This window comes from Garra rufa, chromosome 2 (assembly GCF_049309525.1).
Source record: "Garra rufa chromosome 2, GarRuf1.0, whole genome shotgun sequence".
Taxonomy (NCBI): Eukaryota; Metazoa; Chordata; class Actinopteri; order Cypriniformes; family Cyprinidae; genus Garra; species Garra rufa.
In genome coordinates, this window is record NC_133362.1 from 9,592,859 (window position 1) to 9,617,245 (window position 24,387).

General features: G+C 32.6%; 1 protein-coding gene across 1 annotated transcript in view; it reads left to right on the top strand.

Moving 5' to 3' along the window:
• The window catches only part of mdga1 (MAM domain containing glycosylphosphatidylinositol anchor 1), a 287,756-nt gene that overhangs the window by 248,119 nt on the left and 15,250 nt on the right, over window positions 1-24,387 (top strand). Inside the window, exons 12-15 of the mRNA XM_073834571.1 lie at window positions 1,121-1,144; window positions 4,289-4,441; window positions 4,764-4,925; window positions 22,010-22,140. Of these exons, the coding sequence (XP_073690672.1) occupies window positions 1,121-1,144; window positions 4,289-4,441; window positions 4,764-4,925; window positions 22,010-22,140 (470 nt within the window). The remainder of the gene's footprint in view (window positions 1-1,120; window positions 1,145-4,288; window positions 4,442-4,763; window positions 4,926-22,009; window positions 22,141-24,387) is intronic.

The following is a 24,387-nucleotide window of genomic DNA, read 5'->3' on the forward strand; positions in this document are numbered from 1 at the left end:
AACTATAATGTTTAATTTTATTTAATGTATATGTATTATATTAAAGTGTTTGGTAAAATATATGTAAATAAACACTGCTTACCGCTATTATTATTATTATTATTATTATTATTATTATTATTAATAATAATAATTAAATATATATTAATAATAATACAAATAATACCTTTTTGAATTATTTTTTTAATTGAAATATCTGGTAAGATATATTTAAGTAATTGAAAGTAAATGTAAAGTAAATGCTATTTATTTTTATAAAATAAATGATTTTATTCATATTTTATATGAAATAAATATTATTTATTGCTTTATTAGAAAGCATGACTTAACTATTTTTACTTTTTTTAAAATGCATATTTTATTACTCGCATTGAAACTTTTTAATCTCATTTGGATTAATTTATTTTGGGTTTAATTTTTTTTTTCATTTATTATTATATATTTTTGTTATTTATTTATTTATTTATTTATTTTTTTTTTACAAATAATAAATGAATAATTTGATTAAAATAACAGTTCAAGATTGTGGCATTTAAAAATGAATAATTAATTAAATGCTATTTTAGAGCAAATACACAATATATAAAAAATATAGTTTTTTTTTTTTAGGTAAATATGTGACCCTTGACCACAAAACCAGTCTTAAGTAGCACGTGTATATTTGTAGCAATAGCCAAAAGTACATTGTATGGGTCAAAATGATTTTGATGATGCCAAAAATGATTAGTATTTTAAGGTAAAAATCATGTTTTTTCTATAAAGATATTTTGTAAATCCTACCATAAATATATCAGAACTTAATTTTTTTATTAGTAATATGCATTGCTAAAAATTTTATTTAGACAACTTTAAAACTGATTTTCTCAATATTAAAACTGATTTTTTTGCACCATTTTTAGCCAAATATTGTCCTATCCTAACAAACCATACATCAATGGAAAGCTTATTTATTCAGATGATGTATAAAAAAACACTTGTGAAGTTTTTTTTGTATAATTTTGTACTTCTATCTCCCAGCCTCATTTGAAAGGATTATATACAGTGATCTCATTTGTTGTGTTAATTGATCTATAAGAAGACCCTGTAGTCACTATTTTCTCTCATTTCTTTTCTCTTGCAGCCTACACTTACCCAAGACCATCAGGTGAGACAGTCCTGTACTTTTTCTTTCGGTGATGCATTTGTGCCTGTTGTCTTTCTCTCTCCTCTAAACCGTCCTCCCATCTCACGCTTGCCCTGCCTTTTAGTTCTTCCCAATTAAATTCAACACAGTTCTCCTGGCAGCGTAAGCACAGAGCTTTGCCAAAGAGGTACAAAGGAAAAACAACAACAAATTAAAACAGACTGGAGATCAACAGAGTAAATTGAAGAGTGGGGGCAAGAAAATGGTGATTTCAAACCACAACTCGGAAATCGTGCGTTCTTCTCCGTTCTGTCTCCTCTTGCACTTGGAAAATGAGTTAATCAGCCATTTAGAGTGTGAATGGAGACGTTCTGGGTGACTAACTACAGTATTCTGTATTCTGTGTTTGTCAAATGAGGGTAATCGCTGTGAACGCTGCAATATGCTGAGAGTACTTCAGTACTCCAGAGGAACCCGTCGAGAGGCCTCCTTACATTAAACACGCCTGAGAAACCCTGCAGACCTTCTCCTCAGATCTGCTCATCAGCATTAGGCCAGAAACATACAGTACTTTATGCAAGTGCACAAATGCAGGTGCGAATGCTTAGTATGGAGGAAAGTCAGCTACACAATACCACATTTCCTTTACCACATTTTACCATTTAAATGCAGCTTACTGGACAATATTTGGCCTGAATGAGAAAACTGACTGTAGAAGTAAAAAGTTTTTTAATGATTTGCACTTGTTAGATTGCGGTTTCCAGCAGTCTTCACTTCTACTAATGTCCTCCTATTGCCATTCGATAAGTCCTATTCGTGATCTTGGGAAGAACAGAGTTTACAAAGTTAATTGAAAGTAGACACACTTGTAAACTGTGCTTCTTATGCAGTGTTATACAATTCAAGGTAATATTACTTTTGGCAAAATAAGATCACGCAACATATGGAAAACTCAGTTCCAGACAGTCACACTGTGGTTCTCACACAATGTTCTCACATAATGTTGTACAATTTAAGGAAATGTTTTATTATTATTATTATTCAGTTCAAGGGTAAAATAACATAGCCTCTGATTTATAGAGTTTCTTACTGCTTTAGAAAAGTGAGAGTCATAAAGGTTACACAGCATGTTCCTGAGCAAAATTCACATATGTGACCCTGGACCACAAAACCAGTCATAAGGTTAAATTTTACAAAACTGAGATATATACATCATACGAAAGCTCAATAAATAAGCTTTCTATTGATATATGGTTTGTTAGGATAGGACAATATTTGGCCGAGATACATCTATTTGAAAATCTGAAATCTAAGGGTGCAAAAAATCAAAATACTGAGAAAAACACCTTTAAAGTTGTCCAAATTAAGTTCTTAGCAATGCATATTACCAATCAAAAATTACATTTTGATAGATTTACAGTAGGAATTTTACAAAAAATCTCCATGGAACATGATCTTTACTTAATTTCCTAATGATTTTTGACATAAAAGAAAAATCAATAATTTTGACCCATACAATGTATTTTTGGCTATTGCTACAAATATACCCCAGCGACTTAAGACTGGTTTTGTGGTCCAGGGTCACATATGGAGACCAACACTGAATAAGAAATCTCTAAAAGATTAGTATATGTTAAGTTTTCATCTTTTTTCTCAGAATTGCAAGTTTCTTTTCTCAGAATTGCATGATATGAATTTGCAGTTCTAAGAAATTAAGTCAGAATTGTGTGATATAAAAACACAATTGCGAGATATTAAGGCGAGACACTGCAGGTGAATAGGGTAAAAAAATTAATTAATAGTTATTGCCTTACCCAGTTGATTGATTACATTGATAATTTTGTAGTACAAGTTTTCTAAAATGTTAGGTTTAAATATGCAAATTAGCCATTATTTAATGAAATATGCACTAATTTGCATACATTTCTAGTATAAAAATCTAAACTATGGATGAAGTCAGTTTCAAAATGTTTAAGTTTTTTGACATATTAGAGTCAAATGTTTTTACATAGGAAATTTTCAGTTGTCTAATTTTGTTACTTCATAATTCAGAAAATGCTTATAGAACAGACAGAACACAATATGATTTTGCAATTTTTGGTGGAATAAAATATTATAGCAAGTTATATATAAACAAATCCCTCTGGAAAACCCTTCAGGATATAGACAGGAATAAACATGTAAAGTTTGGTGTGTGTAAGTTCTACTGAAGTGGAGATTTATGACTCAGTGTAGGAGGAAAAAAACTCATTTTGAGAAAACAGCCTTTAAAAGTGTATTGTAATTGAAATCTTTTGACACAAATAGATAGAGTGCTATAAAAGAAACACTTAACAGTGTCTTTTGGATGTTTTCTTTCCACTAGTCTGAAAAAACACTTTATGAAAAACAAAAAAAGTTCAAAATCTTGACAGGTGCATGAAAAAACAGCATTTTTGCCATCAGTGTCCACCCTTGAGGTAGAATTGTAGAATTAAACTCACAGTTCTGAGAACATAGTCTTTTTTCCCCCTAAATATTATACTTTATATCTTGCAATTGCGAGTATATATCTGTATATCAGAATTGACTCGCATTTGTGTGAAAAAATGTCAGAATTGCACTTTTTTTTTTTATCTAGCAATTCTGACTTTATTTCTCGCAATTTTGAGTTTACTGTATATCACGCAATTCTGATTCTGAGAAAAAAAATCTAAATTGTGACTTTGACTGTGACTTACAATTCTGATTTTATAACTCGAAATTGCAAGTATATATCACAAAAAAAAGCCAGAATTGTAAAATAAAAAGTCACAGTTACATTTTTTATTTATTCAGTGGCAGAAATGGGCTTTCAAAATCATCCGAGGCAATTGTTGTCTTTATTTATGTGGTGAAAAGCAGTTTTTCTTTGGAGAAGCTATGCATTTATAGAGCTGATAAAATATTTTAACTCAAATCAATATTTTGTGTCTGATTATTCACTTATTTAGCAAGTAGCTGTACTATAAGTTGGATCCTGATCACTCTGTCTGGGTTTATTCTGCAAGAACAACCATCTGGATGTTTATTTTCTCTTGCATTCATGTGCTTGTGTACATTGTTGCAAGCTTATAATCATTACATGCAAGTGGCAAAAAAATCTATCAAGGTGGATCTTGATTCTCCTCATGTTTTTGTGTGTAGATCACGTGTGCGGGTTTGAGGACATTCGAATATGTGGGTTCACTCAAGACCGCAGCGATGTGTTTGACTGGACCAGACAAAACCATCTCACACAGAACCCAAAACGATCGGTTAATACAGGGCCAGATACGGACAGGAGTGGGACGAAAGAAGGTAAAAACCAACACCAACACACACCTACATGGATCTTTTTCTAGGCAATGTTAATATATTTTTAGCACATTTTCACTAAAAATCGTTCTAAAACACCTTTACAAAGAATCTTGCCAGTTGAGAAACTCCAAAAGCACATTTGCAAAATCACATCTCTTTTTTTTTTCTTACTTTAAAAAATGGTTGAATGAATAAAATTTGCATAATGGTTTCCAAACTGTTTTAGAAATATGGTTTTATTTTATTTTAAAGTATGTGATTCTCTGCCCTTCTTTTGAAAACCCTGTGGTAACACATTATGTACTTTCCTTCTATAATAAAGGTTACTACATGTACATTGAGACGTCGCGACCACGTCAGCCCGGGGATCGAGCTCGTCTCCTCTCTCCATTGTATAACGTAACGGCAGCCCGAGGACCAACGGGGACCACCAGAACCCCATACTGTGTCTCCTTCTACTACCACATGAACGGAAAACATATCGGTGAGTCTGTAACCATGGTTTGAATTCACTCTCAGAGAGAAAAACATTTAAATTCTTGACTTAAAGTCAGTATTTGAAACCTGTTTAACTTTGGTTAAATTATGCTTTATTGTTGTGCTCTTGGACAGTTGATTGAATAGTGGAAAGTAGTTTCTGTATGAGGTTTGAGGCTTGATGACGTTGCATGCACATATATACTTCAGCTTCTAACTGGAGTTTGGTTTGACCGAAAGCGTCCTCCTCTACTGCAGCGTTGGGCTGAATCTGTCAGGGAAAGTACGGTTCTTTATGAGTAGCCTTCCCCAGAAGGTCAAAGACAATAAAGGACACAGACAGTCAGAGAGAGAAGTGATGTCATCCGCACATCCATTACTTATTTATCGAGACAATGTTAAAACATTAAGGTTTGTTTCAAAGTGACATCTGTCTATTCTGAGTGTGTGTGTGTTTCTTCCTGCCACATTTAAGCTGATCAAGCACATAATTTAGTGCAATTACTGTAGTAATTGTAAGAGAAAGTACACAGGACAACAATATTGGATAGAGTAGTCAATTTTTAAGTAGATAAGCTATTTTATATACACTCAACATTCAAAAGTCTGAGGTCAGTACGTTTTTTTTTTTTTTAAGTAATTAATACTTTTATTTATCAAGGATGCATTGCATTGATCAAACAGTAAAGACATTATACATGTTATAAATGATTTCTGTTTCAAATAAATGTTCTGACTTTATATTCATCAAAGAATCCTGAAAAAAGGAGTTTCCACACAGTTTCCATAAAATATTTATTGCATTTGATAATGCAAAGAAATGTTTCTTGTGCAACATAAGCATATTAAAATGATTTCTGAAAAGGGTTAATTATTATTTTAAATTTTAATAATTCACAATATAACTTTTATTGTATTCTTGATTAAAAAATGCAGTCTTGATATGAATAAGAGACTTATTATTTATCTTAACAACCTCAAACTGTGGAACGGTGGTGTATAGTATGTACTTTTCAGTGTTGAGTGAAATGAAGTATATTTATAGTCAGAAGGATTTCTCCTGCCTCATTTTCCATTTTGGTTAGATATTTTTTCACTCGTCACAATGCATTATGCTATCATCTTCTATGTTAAGGAAACATGCGATGCTGCCTTAGGGCCTTTCACACAGGACACGCTCTATCAGTCTACGCGACATTTTCATTGTTGTTTTATGGCAACTTGCGCTAAGTGGGCATCTGTGACTGTTGCCACTTTTTAAGACACCATGTCAGGTTAAATTAAGTTCAGCTTGTGCCTTGAGACCTTGTGGTCCATTATTTTGCACTGCGTTTAGCTGCTTTTTAATGCAGGAACACATCCTGTGTGAATGGCCACTAAATATTTGACCAAAAGGATAGTGTCATTGTTTACTCCCACTCATGTCGTTTTTTTAACCCTTAAATGCATGAATGTTTCGCCAATCATTATTACATATTTAGGTCTTTAGCGACCCCGGCCCATATATCCAGCACGGATGGATCTGCAGTAGCAAAAACTCTCTTGATATTTTAAGAAGAATTACAGGAGAATAATATAAAGCATATTTCGTTACATTTTGAAATTTAGAAGGGTTCAATTTGAGCAGGTGATTTTACGATTGCATCATCCTCAGAACATCCACATCCACATTACATTCAGCATCTGGCTGATATTCGCAATCTCAGCCATATTCTCAAAACTATTGTTTTCAATGACTTCAATATTTAAATATTTTGATTCAACACATCCACCATCAAATAACAGTGACATTTATATTATATTGCGTACAGTAATTGCTCTGCTGTTTAAACCATTTAAACCATTTAAAGCCATTTAAACCATTTACATTTTTGCTGATGATAGTCTGTTGTTTTATGCCTGCGATAGTTATGAGTAAAACATCACATCATTATTGTCCATCCAATATTGCCACCTAGAGAAATAAAGGTGAATTGCATGTATTTAGTCATCAGATATTTACATATTTTTGCGCGTGAAAAATTTACACTAGTACACACCTGGGGTTTCTAGCGACCCTTTACACTTCAGGTTGTGAATGTATCACTATGATTTTAGGTTCAGTATCTTTAGGTTTCGCTGTCAGAAATGCCAGTGTGAATGCTAAGCAGACCAGGACCAAATGTAACATTTTCCTTTTTGGTCCAGACCAAATGAATCGAACTGAATTACAACTGTAATTAAAGTAAATAGGATCCAAAACCATCTAGTTGCTAACGTTCCTCAGAATACTGTACTTCGTTTTGTCTCCCACAAAAGAAAGAAAGCCATACAAGCTTGTAACACCATGAGTGTGATTTAACACTGACAGAAATGTTATTTTTGGGTGGACTATCCCTTTAAGATATCCTCTATTTCTGGGAGCACTATCCCTTTAAAAAGCTAAACAGCGTAAGCCTTACAGCTGCACCTAAAATGCATTCTAATTAGGCAGCAGACTGTGTTTTGGAGCAGAACCTGTGTGTGTCAGGCCTTCCAGAAATGTGTTTGTTTATGCAGAGTGCTATAAATGTGTGGGTGGCAGGGATTTACTATAGTTTGAGGACAAAAATGTCCCCAGAAATGAGCTAAATATGACAAAACCTCTCTTTTGGGACCTCAAAGGCATAAATGACTCATAAACGCAGTAAATAATGTTGTTCTAAAAATGCAACGTGCGCAGTGATTTATGGGTGTTCCTGATGGGGCTCAAAGATCTGTGACTATCTGGCAACCACCTGTTATCACACACACTAACACCCTCTCACACACAGACTTTAATTGCTCATTAATGTAAGGACTTTATCACAGATAACTCCTCCAACCAAAGTTTCGACAGCAGACCAAAAGTTTTTTTGTTTTTTTTTGTTGGTTGTTGTTTTCTCATTTTTCAGCTTGACAAATAAAGTAACCGAACTTCCTGTTTCCTCTCGCTTTTTATCTGCACTCTCTCTTCAAACTTTATCAGCCCATTAACGGTTCATAAATTGTGCTTTTCTCTCTCTCTCTCTCTCTCTCTCTCTCTTTGGCTCTCTAGCTGTCTGTCTGCTTTGCTTTCACTCCACCTCATTCTCTTTACCTGTGCGCTGTCTGTTTCCGGTTCTAATGAGACAAGCCCGTCTAATTATTTGCCAGTTGCCACTCATGACACGGGCTGGGCTCGCAGTGGGGGGCGGCTGGTGAACACATGACGCGAGCTTCAATCTGTTCGGCTTTCCGAAGGCATTTTGGATTCCTTGCTGCAGGCCTGCACTGTATATTTCAAAGGACATGTTTTATTAATTCCATTGCTATTTAGGAGTCGGAGAGGACAGCAGGTCCTTAATGAAAATTAAAATTGAAAGGCGAAGCACATTAATCATGATCAAAATCACCCTAGGGTGCACGCGCACATGCACATAACCTCATACTCAAGCTGTCTGCTAAAGCTCTCTAACCCATCATATTTGTCTCTGTCTGCTTTGAAATGAGTGTAGGCGGTTTAGCAGGATTTTTATTTGCTATTACAGTATTGTACTGCCAGTATAAACTACTTCCCATGACCTTTTGTTTTTATCTGTATGCTAAAATCAAGTTGGGTGGCGTCACAGTAACCAGCTGTGTTCCAAAATGTATTGAGCTAGACACTTTTGGGGCATTTTAAGGCAGGGAACTGAAATCCTTCTCGATGTGAATGCTTCATCCATCCAGTCCGTCCGTCCGTCCGTCCGTCCATCCATCCATCGTTCGTTCGTTCGTTCGTTCGTTCGTTCGTTCGTTCTGTCGTTCTAACTATCGTGTCTGTCATCCATCCATTCATCCATCTATTGTTCTGTCTGTCTATCTATCATTCTATTTGTCCTATCATCTGTTGTTCTATCTATCTATCTATCTATCGTTCTATCTATCTATCGTTCGTTCTATCGTTCGTTCTATAGTTCGTTCTATCATTCTATCGTTCTATCGTTCATTCTATGTATTGTTCTATCTATCATTTTATTGCTATCTGTCTATCGTTCTATCGTTCTATCTATTGTTCTATCTATCTATCTTCTATCGTTCGTTCGTTCTATCCCATCATCTCTTGTTCTTTCATTCTGTCGTTCTAACTATCGTGTCTGTCATCCATCCATTCATCCATCTATCGTTCTATCTATTGTTCTGTCTGTCTATCTATCATTCTATCTGTCCTTTCATCTGTTGTTCTATCTATCTATCTATCTATCTATCTGTCAATCGTTCTATCTATCTATCTGTTGTATGTATCGTTCTATCTATGATTTTATCGTTATCTATCTATCATTGTTCTATCATTCTATCTATCTACACTAGCAGCTGCAGTTCAGTGTAATCGACTAGTATGCTATTCTCATTAGAGGTCGACCGATATTGGTTTTTATCGATACCGATAGCTAGGTTGGACCACACTGGCCGATACCGATTAATTAACCGATAGTTTTTTTTAATTAATTATTAATTATATATTGATCAATAAAGTTCATTAATGTTAACAAAATAACACTCTAAGAAGGAACAACACTTCTATTCTACAGCTTTCATCAGTCTTAGTTGATGTTACAAATGGGCTCATTGTAAAGGGGTGGGAATCTTTACATTTTAACAATATGTAAAATTGCAGTTTCTATGCTTTTTGTTTATATTTGGAATCTCTGTATGTTAGTACTGCCTTCTTAAAATTAAGATTCAATTTAATTACGATTTTCAATATCAACTAAATATAACCATGCATCACATTCTCAGTTTTCAATATTACTTCACATGGCTACATTTTTATATACATTTTATATAATTTATTTCTGTGCAAAATGTATTTATTTTTATTATATAAGCAGGCTACTTTTAAAACAATTTCTTTTTTAAAATAAGTGTTTAAGTATTGGAAAGTTAACAGACATTATTGTTTTTTTCTTTTTCATTTGGTTATTACTGATGAGATTATAGACAGTGGCTGCTTTAACAGGCTGCATTCAAACGAATGCACAAATCTATTTCGATATACCAGATGGTTTGTCCTGCTCTGAAAACATAACTAACTGTGTGTACATCAGTTTCGTATAAAAGTATTCGAAAATGCAAGTGCATTTAACCACATCCAATCGAGCTTTTAAGGACGAACAAACACAAAGAGCAAGTGAAAGTCTGTCAGTGCGCGAGTTTAGTGCATCTAATAGTACTTCATTCCAAGCGGCAGAAATGAAGGCATATGTAAAGTAAACAACTGTGGGTGGAAGCACACACTGTCAAGCAATGCGCACGCGTCTCAAATTCTGTGCAATGAGGCCCGCCGCGTCTCTGGCGTGCACACGTGCCATATGCGGGGGAAAACACAAGCTCATTGAAGAGAGGATTGCGATGCATCGGAGAATCGATTTTTCACCCGCCCTTGAAACCGGGCAAAAGTGCAGCGCTGCGTTGCGCGGACAACTTGCAGGTATCACTATCACACACACAGGACGCGCCGTGTAGTTCAAGCAGAAATGGACAAATGTTTACTTCAAGAATGATCAAAAAAGCGGCAAAGATTCGTTTAAACAACAGATCAAACGGAAAGAGAAAGTGCGATCTATATTGTTGTAGCTATTTAAGAAATGTGTTATCTGTTTTACATTTATGTTTAAATATTATTTGTTTGTGTTTTGTTTCAGTTTAATCTGTTAATTAAGAAGGAAGTTTGTGTAATTTGTAAATGCCATAAAGGACTTTGTATGAATTGGACGGCAATACGCCAGGAGAATTGGAGAGGGTCAGACACAATTTTTGACCACTTCGTACGTTTTTATTTGTGGAAAATCCCTTCTTTAACGAATTTCGTTTTGTATAATTATTATCTTAATTTTTAATACATATTTTTGTTGATCAGTTATTAAAATCAAATAAGAACAAGGAAAATGGCATTGTGAAACAAAGTGCGTAACAAAATGCAAAGTCACTACCATGTGCCTTCTGCGGCCTGAAGAAAAGGAAAAAACATCAATTCTAGCTCTATATGAAGCATACAGACTTTATTAGAGCTACGGAAATACAAACTTATCGCTTAAATGCAGAATACTCAATCTTCCAGCCCAGGGTCAAGCCTTTATAAACATTAACAAGGATTTTGGACAGATATGTAATGTAAAACTATGAATGTCTCGCTGTGGCGCGGCAGGATTCTGTCGGCTGAATGAACACGGTTTGCTTTTTCACATCACGTCTTTAAATCTGCAACTTTGCTGGCTAAGAATATGACCAGCTGGATATAAATCAATGCAAATATATGGTAGGGATGGGCGATATGGCCTAAAATCCATATTGCGATATACATTGCAGCCTCTTGCGATAACGATATATATTGCGATATATACATTATAATAGAACCATTTCAGAACAGGTTACATAGACCCTGCAATTTTTTTTTTTTTTAAGAAATAAAGAAACGTTGCATGTCGTTTTGAGAACATTTATTGTGCAAAAGCAAAACTGTAATTAAACAACACAGTGTTGCAGATAAATAAACTAAATGTAGTGGTGGAACAGATTAGTCGTGTTACCTCTCTTAACTGGAACTTTTGCCCCACACACTCTACAGAGTATATTTTGCTGCTGCTCGTCGGACGGCTTAAAGCCAAACCACGTCCAAATAACAGATGTTGCACCCAGGGCCGCTGCTGGCCAAATGGGTGCCCTAAGCAGAAATGTACTTTTGTGCCCCCTCCCAAATATTACAGAAGTAAAAATAAAATAATAAAAAAAACACCTACTATAGGGGCCAAAATAGAACTTTATTCAAATAAAAGTAAATAGTAAATACATAAATAAATTGTATCATTTATAAATTACAATTGTAGCTCTACAGCAAAAAATACAAACTAAAATTACACTTTAAATAAAACAATTAAAAATGTGAAATCTTAATAAAATAAACCATAATAAACTGAAATAAAATCAACACTGTCATCTGCTGGAGCTTTCCAAAGTTCAAAATTTACAAAAGCACACTTCTGCTTTTTCTTGAGGCAAAGTCGTAAATGAGCTCTTCATATAATAAAGCCTTTGCTATTTGACAAAGCAGACAAGGGTTATGATGTCCACATATTTTAGTTGAGGAAATTATAGGAAAGATTATGTGGATATTTTAATTAAATGTTTGGTCAATATTAAACAAGGAATTCGATCATCATGTAAGTGTAACAACCGCATTTACCAGGCCTTTGGTGCCCTTTTCAGGCATTTCTATTAAAATTGTAATGTAAACTGTTAATTTTGTATTAGATTATGTATTTTAACACTGTTATTTAATGACACTATATGGTCATTATTAATCAATAATCATAATTGCCATAATTGTTTTAATATAATGCATTTTAAGTCATTTTGTTTACTTAGATCTGCCTGTATTGCGTTAGTCGTGAAATTATTACCGACATTAAAACACATTATTAATGTCGACAGAATAATATAAAGTTTCACAGGATTATGAAAGTACCTGAAAGTGATGCACGGGCTTCATCTTGGGCTTTTTTTTTCTTTCGTTTCTCGGCGCCGGAGTGTTGATGTCTCTTTCCAGGACCAGGCATATTGTTCATCAATTATTATCATCATTTTTGGCCAAATAGGCAGCCGTAAACAGAGGTGAGAGCGCGTTGCGGCGCAGATGTTGCGTGTCATCACGTGTGCTTACAAGCCGGGAGCGGCGGTACTGGTTGCACCAGTCTTTTTCACGAGCTCCTCTGTTTTGCTGACGCTTTCAGCCATGTTTATTCAAGATGATGCGTTGCAGCCGGCTGCAGCTCGTTACTGTAAATTTCGCGGGTAGATTGCGTCATCAAACATGCATTATCGCGATAGTGCAATAGAATTAGACTCTCTATCGTAGGCCAATTTTGTATCGTTTATATCGCATATCGTTTATATCGCCCATTACTAATATATGGTAACAATCCTGACATTAAACATTGGTGTCTGACTTAACCTCTCATACTCTGTGACAGCGGAGCGGAGCGTGAGCCGCTTCAGCAAAGAACGCAATCCGGAAAAACTATCGGCAAGGATTTTTGCCGATAACCGATAGTTCCGCCAATAAACTACAGGTGCCGATTAATCGGCAAAACCGATACATCGGTCGACCTCTAATTCTCATACATTCCTACCCAAAACCAACAGAGACTAGCTTGACCAGACTGGATGACCTTATGCTGGTTTAAACGGTTTTTATCCGCGTGCTGGTGTCTGTCGAGCACGTGACTGGCAGTAATCCGCTATAGGCTGAGTGTCGGCGTGATTTTTGCTGATTATGGCCTGTGTACACTAATCTGCTAATCATTAGTCTGTGCATTGGCATGTGGGCGGCACAGTGGGCACAGATGCTAAACTGAGAGGGAGGCACAGCTGGCTCGACTCTCATTACATGAGACGCCCTACTGAGAGACAGACGTCCCTGTTAGCAGTCTTAATGTTTAGGACTGTGTTAGCCGCTCTGCGCTGGCCGTAAATTACAACCTCATTAGCAGAATGAGAGTTTAGACTTTTATTTGCGCCACTGTGCTTGCATTAGATTTGATTACATCCCAATTAGCAATTGAAGAGATTAGCTCTGCGTTGGTTATGCCACACTAGCATTACATTCAACAGTGCTAAATCAGCACATTGACACATTAGCCTTGTGTTATTTACAGACTAAGAGTGGAATATGTGTATAAAGGCAGACACCACAGGAGTCGCATCTTATATTGAACAATTTTCATGTGCACAGAGAGCGATTTTATCGCAGCATGTAGTGTTTAACATCTGTGTGTGTGTGGAGTATATTCAGTTATCTGCAGGCTTTTCTCTGTTGGATGGTCCTACAGAAAGAGCTTTGCATTACTTGACTGGATCAATAAATCTTTACTAGTAGAGAGACAGAGACATTCGCTCTCTATATTTCTGGATGGGTTTATCTGATTAGAGGGAGGAGGCATGTATTTGTGTTGTTTTTGATGGCTTGATCATTGGGTTTCTGGGTGCTGTTTGTATTTGATTTTAATTAGCATCAGAATTTGTGTATCATGCAGTTTGTCTCTCTTTTAAATGAAATGCTTTATGCATCTTACAGCTGTTGTTTCACCGTGTTTTAGGTTTGAGGTCCTCATATGCAACTGTAATGTAAAACTGATTTACATATGATTTTATAAATCAGGTGAAGTGTTTTTTGTCATTATATTTAATAAGTAAGTAATATTCCCCTCTTTTTTTATTCTTCTTTTATCTATTGTATTTAATTTAATATATTTTTAGTTATTGTATAATAATAACAATGATACGAAGGAAAATATTTGTTTTATGTGTTGTATTTTTGCATTTAAATTAAGTCTGTTTAGTTGTTATATTTATTATTATTATTATTATTATTATTACTTCTACTGATGATAATAATAATAATTTGTATTTTAATATTTGTTTTATTTTTACAAACGGATTTTAAGTTGTTATATTTAATAATATTAATAATTCTTATTTCCTCTTATTAAATTTAATACAATTCTTTTAAAAATTTAATTAATTTATTTTATAAAAGGCTTTTATTTTTTATTTATTGTTATTATTATTATTATTATTCTCTTTTTATTCTTGTTTTACATTGTATTTTTGTTTTAATATTTTTTAGTCATTGTGTAATAATAATAATAATAATAATAATAATTTCCTCTTATTTTTATTTTTATCTTTTTTTGCATTTAAATTAAGCCTGTTTATTTGTTATATTTAGTAATAATAATAATAATTTATTATTATTATTTTGTGTTTTTTTATTTTTGTGTTAGTCATAGTCATTGTATAATAATTTCCTCTTATTTTTATTTATAGTTTTATCTGTAATTTTTTTTGTATTCAAATTAAGCCTGTTTAGTTATATAGTTATGTTTATTAATAATAATAATAATAATAATTGTATTATTATTTCTTTTTTTATTTTTTTATTTTTGTTTTGCATAATAATAATTGTTTTGCATAATAATAATTGTTTTGTATAATAATAATAATAATAATAATAATAATTGCCTCTTATTTTATTTTTGTTATACTGTATTTTGTATTCAAAGTCTGCTGTATTTGATAATAATAATAACAATAATAATTTATTAATTATATTTATAATTATAATAATTGTATGTTTATAATAATTTTACAAAGTATTTTTAGTTGCTATATAATAATAATAATAATAATAATAATAATAATATTCTTAAATCTTATTTATTTATTGTTACTGTTATTATTATTATTATTATTATTATTATTATTATTATTTCCTTTTTTATTCCTGTTTTACAGGAATAAAAAAAGTGTATGATTTTTTTGTTTTAATATATTGTGTCAGTCATTGTATAATAATAATAATAATAATAATAATAATATAAAAATAATAATTTGTTGTTGTTTCGTTCTTCTTTTTAATTTCCCCTTTATTTATTTATTTGTTTTTTATCTTTTATTTTTGTATTTTAATTTGACAAAAAGTCTTGTTAGTTGTTGTATTTAATAATAATAATAATAATAATAATAATAATAATAATAATAACAATAATGATAATACTTCTTATTTCCTCTGTTTATTAAATTTTTTTTGTTGTCTTTTATTTATTTACTTATTCATTCTTTTTACTCTTTGAGTAAATGGTCAGGGCTTATGATAAACAATGTTCTATTAGACTAATGAACAGTACATTTGATTAACATGCAGCCCTGAAAATTTGTCAGTTTAATAGTCAATTTGGGTTTCATTTAGTCTGTTTCGTGTCATTCGTTTTCCTCTCCACATTGTAGAGCCTAGGCGATCGCAGTAGTCTGTTCGATTTTTCATCAAGAGCAACACAATAGCATGTTCTATTAGACCGCAAGTTTATTAGGCTTGAAGTTCATTACAAAGGAGTTCAGCAGCCAGTGGATCCATTAGAGCAGAAGTCAATCACAGCAGCAGTCAGTCCATTAGATCCTTCACTCATTACAGCATCAGAGTGTGACCCTGCTGCTGTTAGCGGATGACAGCGGCGGCGTGACAAGGTGTTCGTCACTCATTGTCATTGTTTACTGATGCATGCACTTTATATGGTACAAGAATGAATGGCTTGTTTGTTCAGACTAATTGTTGCGTGTATTCATTGTCTTTCAGCTCTCAGGAATACTTGACTCTGGTTGGTTAATCATGGCCTTCTGCAGTCAAATGTGTAAGGGATAATGTACAGCTAGCTTTCAAGCTGTGTTATTTTAGTATGATTACTGATTACTGTTATTATACTATTAAAGTAAGTATTATTACCATTAAGTATTTTTAATTATTATTTTTTTTTTTTTTCATTTTAGTGAAGGTTTTCATAATGTTGCTGTGTTTTTGTAACTATTATTATTATTTATTTGTTTATTAGGTTTAGTATACAAAACCTAGCTTGGCAGGTAGCTGAAATATTTAGTGAAAGTATAACTTGAAATTCAAAATCAATTAAAATAAATGTTTTTAGTAGTTTTAATTAACAATAACACACATTTTCATTTAAACTAAATAAATGGGAAATGTTGCCTTGGCAACTACCTGAAATATTACAGATTTTTACTTAATCATGATTTACATGAATTTAACTTAAAGATAAAAAATAATTTCAGTTAATGTAACTGTTTTATGAAGATTTTTTTTATAAAAAATGTTAAGTCAATGTAAATGTTTTTTGATCGTTTTATTGAGTAATTTATATATATTTATATTTCAATTAAAATTTTTTATGTAAATGTTTAGTTTTGGTTAACGATAGTAACAATAATGAAGATACAAATTAATTTCAGTTAATGTAAATGTTTTTTAATAGTTTTAATTAATAACTTAAATATTTATTTCTTACATATTTTAATTAGAATTTTTTATGTAAATAAAAAGTTTGGTTTTGGTTCAGTTAACATATTTTTTATGAAAATGTTAAGTTTTGGTTAACGATAATACTGTTTATATAATAATTTAAAAATAAAGATCAGTTAACTTACATTTTTATAAAGATTTTTTGTAAACAATGTTTTTTTTTTTTAGTTAATGTAAATGTTTTTTAATAGTTTTAATTAATAACCTAAGTATTTATTTTTTAAATTAACAGTTTTTCAGTTAACTTAAATGTTTTTAATAGTTTTAATTGAACTTTTTTTAATGTAAATGTTTAGTTTTGGTTTGAAGATAACAATAATACAAATTAAATATTTATTTGAATATTTAATTAAATATTTTAATTGCATTTTTTGTAAATGTTTAGTTTTGGTTGACGATAATAACAATAGATAAAAAATGACTTCAGTTAAGGTAAATGTTTTTTATTGGTTTTAATTATTATCTTATATCTTTAATAATATTTATAATAATAATAATAATATTTCTTAGTATTTTTGTTAAAATATTTATATAAACCATTTAATAATATATCTAAAAATAAATATTTATCTTATTTAACTTAAAATTTTTACTGGAAGTAAAACTTAAAGATTAAAATGTAAATGTTTTTAACAGTTCAGTTAACACTAATTTTAGTTTAAAATGTCGACTAACTGAAATATTTACCGAAACTATAGCTCAAAGATTAAAAAAAACCCCACCATTTTTCAGTTATTGTAAATTAATGTAAACACTTTCAAGAAAACAAACAAGCAAACTTAGCTTTGAATGTGCTTTAAAATTGCCTGCCACCGTCCAGCTTTCCAGCTCAACCTCCATCTTCTGCTCATTACAGAGATGAATGAGTGTTTGGATGTGTTTGACCTGTGTCAAGGTTAGCCAAGGGCCTCTGATGTTGTTCTCCGGTGGCACAGAGAGGTCCGTCTGAAGCCTTAGGCCTTTACTACAGCCTGTCCTTACATACACAAACGCAATTGTTTCTCTAAAGGGTGGGTTAGGTGTTTATTTTTAGAGGTCTTTGTGTAAGGGTGATTTTTAAGCGCCTGGCTCGTTGTTCACAACGGTTTACGAGTCGAGTGTGTGTAATCACCTTAAAGATGCACCAGCACACAATTTGTGTTTGTTTATCAAGCAGCGAGCAGCTCTTCAGCATGATTGGGGTCATTGAAATGTGGCAGACGCTTTCAGCCTGGGCAGCGAGCTAATAGTGGGGCTCTGATACAGCACACCGTTCCTGTTAAATGCTCCCTGATTTTGCTCAAATGGCTTTGATTACTGTAATACCTGTACAGTAATGACACATGCTGTTTCCCTTTTGATAACAGCAACAGAAATTGTCATGGTACAGCATACAGTGTGATGTGTAGTAATGGCATAGTACAGTACTGAACAGTTCATTCAGGTGGTGTCAAAAACTAATTGTTCTACCATGTTACTTTTTGTTAGAAGTTACTAGTATTGTACATTTTTGTTAGCGTTATAATGCCATTATTCTATGCTGGTGTTTTAGTGCCACACTAACATCTACCAAAAAAAAGTAATTTACACTGATCCACATTAAAGAGCATGAAAAACACATTATTGTAAGACATATTGTCTGTATTTTGCTATAAAATCACTTTAAAAGTAACAAAAGCACAAAGCTTATTGCTATTATTGGGTGGCTGGCGCACTGCAATTAACGAATGCATTTGAAATATTATTTCCAAGCATATTGTCCCAGCATGCGCAATTTTATTTTCAAAATATTTTGACTTTATTTTCTTAATTTTTACTTTATTCTCAAAATATTTTGACCTTATTTTCATGATTTTGACTGTATTCTCAAAATATTTTTACTTTATTCTCATAATTTCGACTTTATTCTCAAAATACTCACTTTATTCTCATAATTTCAATTTAGATTTTCGTAGTTTCAACTTTATTCTCAAAAATTTTGACTTTTTCATAATTTTGACTTTATTTTCTAAATATTTTGACTTTATTCTCGTAATTTCATCTTTATTCTTAAAATATTTAGACTTTATTCTCGTAATTTCATCTTTATTCTTAAAATATTTAGACTTTATTCTCGTAATTTCATCTTTATTCTCAAAATATTTTTTTTACTTTATTCTTGTAATTTTGACTTTATTTTCCAAATATTTTGGCCTTATTTTTGTAATTTTTACTTTATTCTTGTATTTTTTTTTACTTTATTCTTAATATACTTTGACCTTATTTTCATAATTTTGATTTTCTCAAAATATTTTTACTTTATTCTCGTAATTTCGACTTTATTCTCAGAATATTTGGACCTTATTTTCGTAATTTTGACTTCATAATTTAAACTTTATTCTCAAATTAATTTGACTAAATTCTCGTAATTTCGACTTTATTTTCAAAATACTTTTACTTTATTCTTGTCATTTTTTTCCTTTATTCTTAAAATATTTTGACTGTATTTTCATAATTTTGACTTTATTCTCAAAATATTCAGACTTTATTCTCATAATTTCTACTTTATTCTCAAAATATTTTGACCTTATTTTCGTAATTTTGACTTTATTCATGAAATATTTAGACTTTTCTCGTATAGCTACGACTATTTTGATTTTTGTTCTTATAATTTTGACTTTATTCTCTAAATATTTTGACTTTATTCTCATAATTTCAGTTTTTTTCTCAAAATATTTAGACTTTATCCTCAAAATATTTAAACTTTATTCTCCTAATTTTAACTTTATTCAACTTTTTTCTCAAAATATTTAGACTATATTCTCAAAATATTAAAGCTTTATTCATGTAATTTCGACTTTATTCTCAAAATATTTTGACTTTTTTTTCCATGATTGTGACATTTTCCCAAAATAGTACAACTTAAATCTGGTCATCTTTTTTTTTTTTTTTTTAACAATGTCTTTACTACCTTTCTGTGCCTTGAACTTGGTAGTTGTGTTGCTGTCTATGCAGGGTTAGAAAGCTCTTAAATTTTTATCAGAAATATCTAAACTTATGTTTTGAAGATGAACAAATGTCTTACGAGTTTGGAACATTAGGGTAAGTAATTCATTTTCATTTTTGGGTAAACTAGCCCTTTAAATAAGAATTAGCTGTGTCTGGATTGAAGTTTTGCCGGTCAGTGTCTGCTGATATTGTTCAGGCATCTTTAGATGAGTTTATTAGGACATGTTTTGTACTTCAATTAAGCCATTTTGTCTCAGTACCATCTGTTTGCTTTGTTAATGTAGCTGTGTGCCACTTCTCTGCTGTGATATTCATTTATGTGCTGTTCCTGAATAAGTAAAGATGTGAAGCCTGGTTAGTTGGCTGGACCCGTCTGCTTTTATTTTCTATGCATGCATGTCATGAGCAGCATGTAGACTCTGTGGTTGAAAGTTTAGAAACATTAGTGATTTTGTCTGCGTGTTATTGTTCAGAGCAAATGCTTGATTTGAGCCACTACAAAAGTTTGTTTTCCCTCCCTCTCTTTTTCTCTTCCACAGTGCAACTGAATTATATATTGGTTTCCCTTAAGCACAAAGTCAGAGTAATAATTTAATGCATGAGTCATAAAGGTGCCACTTGGCCTCACTGCCTTCCATCATCCAAATGTGTGCGTGTTTGTGTTCAGTGTCTGTGACAGATTTCAATACTGACGTTCTTAATAATCACTGTGTGTGTGTGTGTGTGTGTGTGTGTGTGTGTGTGTGTGTGTGTGTGTGTGTGTGTAAGATGCCTCTGCTTTGTTGTCTGTGGAGAGTTGTGTTTCTGAAGCTGATCTATCACATGTCAGTCTCAGGCAACCAACCCACAGACCATCCGACGAATATTGATCCATTTATCATAATGTCACTTCTTGCTTTTTCTGACAAGCGTGACTTTGAGCAGCACAGCACTCCTAATGATCTGATAAACATTATGCAATTTTATGAATGTTACAAAGTTATGCCTAACAGGTTATACACATTCTCAAATGCATAATTCAAAAATTCTAAACAAAATCTTTAAATCACAAAATCACTTTACACTGAAAAACCTTTAGTGTAGAATTTACTTTTATAATCAGAGATTGTTAGTAAATTTCAGAAATAATTACAAAGAAATGGCAAGTAACATTGGATTGGATTCTTGAGAAACATATTCCAATAATCCTCTATTTATAACAAAAAAAAACATTGTACTGTAATGCTTTATTTTTATTTAATATTTTAAACAAAAAATGTTAAAAAACAATTTTCACTAACAAATTGCTAGTAAGTTTCACAATTAATTACATGAAATGGCAAACAACACATTGACTTAAGCAAAAACACAATATTTTCTTGTAAAACATACATTTTGTTTTATTTACAGCTTTGAAAAATAATTTAAGTTGTGCTGTGTTGGTGAGACTCGGTCGTGTTAGATCAACAGTCATGTATTTGACCTTACATAGTTGGGGTTTGTGCAATCCCTCAGAGAAATGCTAATCTACTCAAAGCAGCGGTCAGTGGGGTCTTAGAAGCAATGATCTGTTATACTATGTGTCAAATCCTGAGTTTGTCCTGACTCACTGATCCCGGTGGACCTTGATCTCCAGTAATTGTTTGGAAACGCTGTTTGAATCCCACAAGTTGAAGCACTTATCTAAAGCCCTTTTCTCGGGTGCTAAAGAAGCATTCAGTTGTTTCAATCTCTGTAGATATATTTTTCATGTCTGCTAGGCAAGTATACATGGAGTTTCGGAGTGACACACTCAAGTTTACCGAGTCCGAGACTGCAGAAAGCACATTCCATTTGCTTTAATTATTTTACAAAAGTGCATTGTTTAGTTGTTAAACTGAGTGCACACAAATAAACATAGAGTCTTTACAGAATCGAAAGATGCATTACTTTTATCTGTATGACCAGAAATTATGGCATATTTAAGAGTAAGTGACTAACAGTTAGTCAGCTATTAGGGTGCAGCCCTAAAAATCTCAAATAACTGATCTACTGTTTCCTGTGCTGTTCATATTTTGTCTAGATTGAGGTGTCGTTTGATTTCAGAAATGTTGTGCGTGTCTCATTTGTCATCATATAGTTACATTATGCTTATATTTGCATTTTTGTGGTCAGACTAGACTGCAAAGTGGACCAATAGTCAAATGTCTGCTAGAAGAGCATGTACAGCCCAGTTAAAAGTGTCACAGTTCCTTTGACCTCTGTTTTCTGTGTGTCTGCAGGTACACTCAATGTTCTGATGAGGGTGAAGAGCATCGCCACTGTAGATTCTGCCGTCTGGACTCTCTCCGGACACCAGGGAGCCGAATGGAGAAAAGCAGATGCTGAGATCTATCCAAGTGGACCCTTCCAGGTATGACTGTGTTTATGTGCAGGTGTGCACATGAGAGTCTGTGTGCAAACACATTGTATGCAAATTTGTGTGTGTGTGTGTGTGTGTGTGTGTAAGTGTGTGTGTGTGTGTGTGTGTGTGTGTGTGTGTGTGTGTGTGTGTGTGTGTACCTGGTATTCATCACGTTGTGGGGACCAAATGTCCCCACAAGGATAGGAATACCAGTAAATTTTGTTTACAAAACAAACATGCAAAGAAAGTCAAAAGCCCTTTACCAAAAGAAGGTAAAAAAACAATGTTGGACAGTTTTGAAGTTGGAGAAGAAAATTAGATTTTTCACCTTGCCTTACCTTTTTGAACCTGATTTGACTTTTCCAGCATGATTACGCAAGACGATAATTTGTGGTTAAAAAAAATATGCATTTTTTTTTGTTTTTAAGAAAATGATCGTTTCGCTAGATAAGACCCTTATTCCTCAGCTATGATCGTGTAGAGCACTTTGAAGCTGCACTGCAATTTGGACCTTCAACCACCATTGAAGTTTGATGCAGTTCATTGAATCAGGTCAAACTGTCCATCTCAAAATCTCCATTTCAGGTTGTATGAATTTGTATTAATTAGCCACCTCATAAAATATATACGATTTTTCATGAATCATACAAATTCGAATGAGTGAGGTTGTATGAATTTGTACAAATTAGTCACCTTGTAAAATATGTAAGGTTTTTCACAAATCGTATGAATTCATTTTATTTTATTTATTATTTTATTTTTTTGTGGATCGTATGAAGTCATATGAGTGAGGTCGTACATATTTGTCAATATTAGCCACCTCGTAAAAATTTACGATTTTTCATGAATCATATGAATTCCTATGAGTGAGGTTGTACAAATTAGCCACTTTGTAAAATATGTAGTTTTCCATGAATTGTACAAATTCTTATGAGTGAGGTTGTACGAATTAGCCACCTCATAAAATATGTACGATCGTACTTGACGTGTACTTTGGAGAATTTTTGAAATAAGTTTCAAAGGTTTGAACTGCTGTTTGTGATTCTTTCAATGAATCAATTTAAAACGCACATCAACAAATTGCTGAATCAGTTTTAAATTGATTCATTGAAAGTATCCCAAGCAGCAGTTCAAACCTTTGAAATGTATTAATTTGATTCAGTTTTTGAATCAATTCAAACTTCTGATTCATTGATAATTCAGTGTTTCATTTTTCATTCATACATGAACATACTTGTTTCCATAAATCTTTTTGTTTATTTAGTGAAAAAACAATATGGAATATTTAAATCAGATTTTTGCTGTATTTTATGGTTTGAACCTTTTGAATGTAATTGGGTACAGTGGCAGTTTAGCTGAAGTGATGTTGTATTTTTAGTCCAATTGGAGCAGTTTCATTGATATTTATAGATTTTTTACCTATTTTGTGCAGTCCTAGTTGGCAGGTGTGCTATGTCTGTACTGTACGTGTGTGAGTGTTTGTGTGTGGTTAGAGGGTCTGTGGGGGGAATGATTGAGGAAGCGCTGAGTCGTGCTCCTCTGGACCTGTGTTTCTGCTGAGTTGAGCTCTCAGCACAACAGCTGCAAAGTCCAGGAGACGTTTTACTGCTCATCACAGAGGAGAAAAGGTGCTGGAGAGAGAAAATGACAAATTGAAAGAGCTTGAAGAGCAGGGCTGAAAAAGAGGAGATTTATACAGTGAAGAAAACTCAGAGAGAAGGCCAGAAAAAGATGAACAGCACATGCAATAGGGATGGAAATGAAGACCGATAATTCAGGGGAGAGAAAAAAGAGAGAGTTTACAGGTAAATGGGACACACTTAAGTCTGGGCTCATTGGTCCTGGTCCTGTCAGAATTTTTTACCCTCATTCTTTCTACAGCTACTGCTTAAAGACAAGAAGATATTGCGTTTGACTTTCATAATGGGACAAATTTCCAGGTGACACTGAATATTCAGTGGGAAACAATGTAGGACAGGGCTGGATTTTGTCCTTTGGGATTTGATTGGATCAGGAAATATAGGCTATGTTATTATTTATTAATATTGTTTGGCCTTACCCATGTGAATTACAACAGAATAAAAATGGTTTTATAGGTGGACAACATTATTACATTTCGATGAGGATTAGGAAAACATTCACATATTAACTGACTTTGTATTAGTATGACTATTATTTAGTGCTGGGATTAAAATTAAATTGCAATCGCAATCCAAAATAAAAGTTTTTGTGTACATAATATATGTGTGTGTGCTT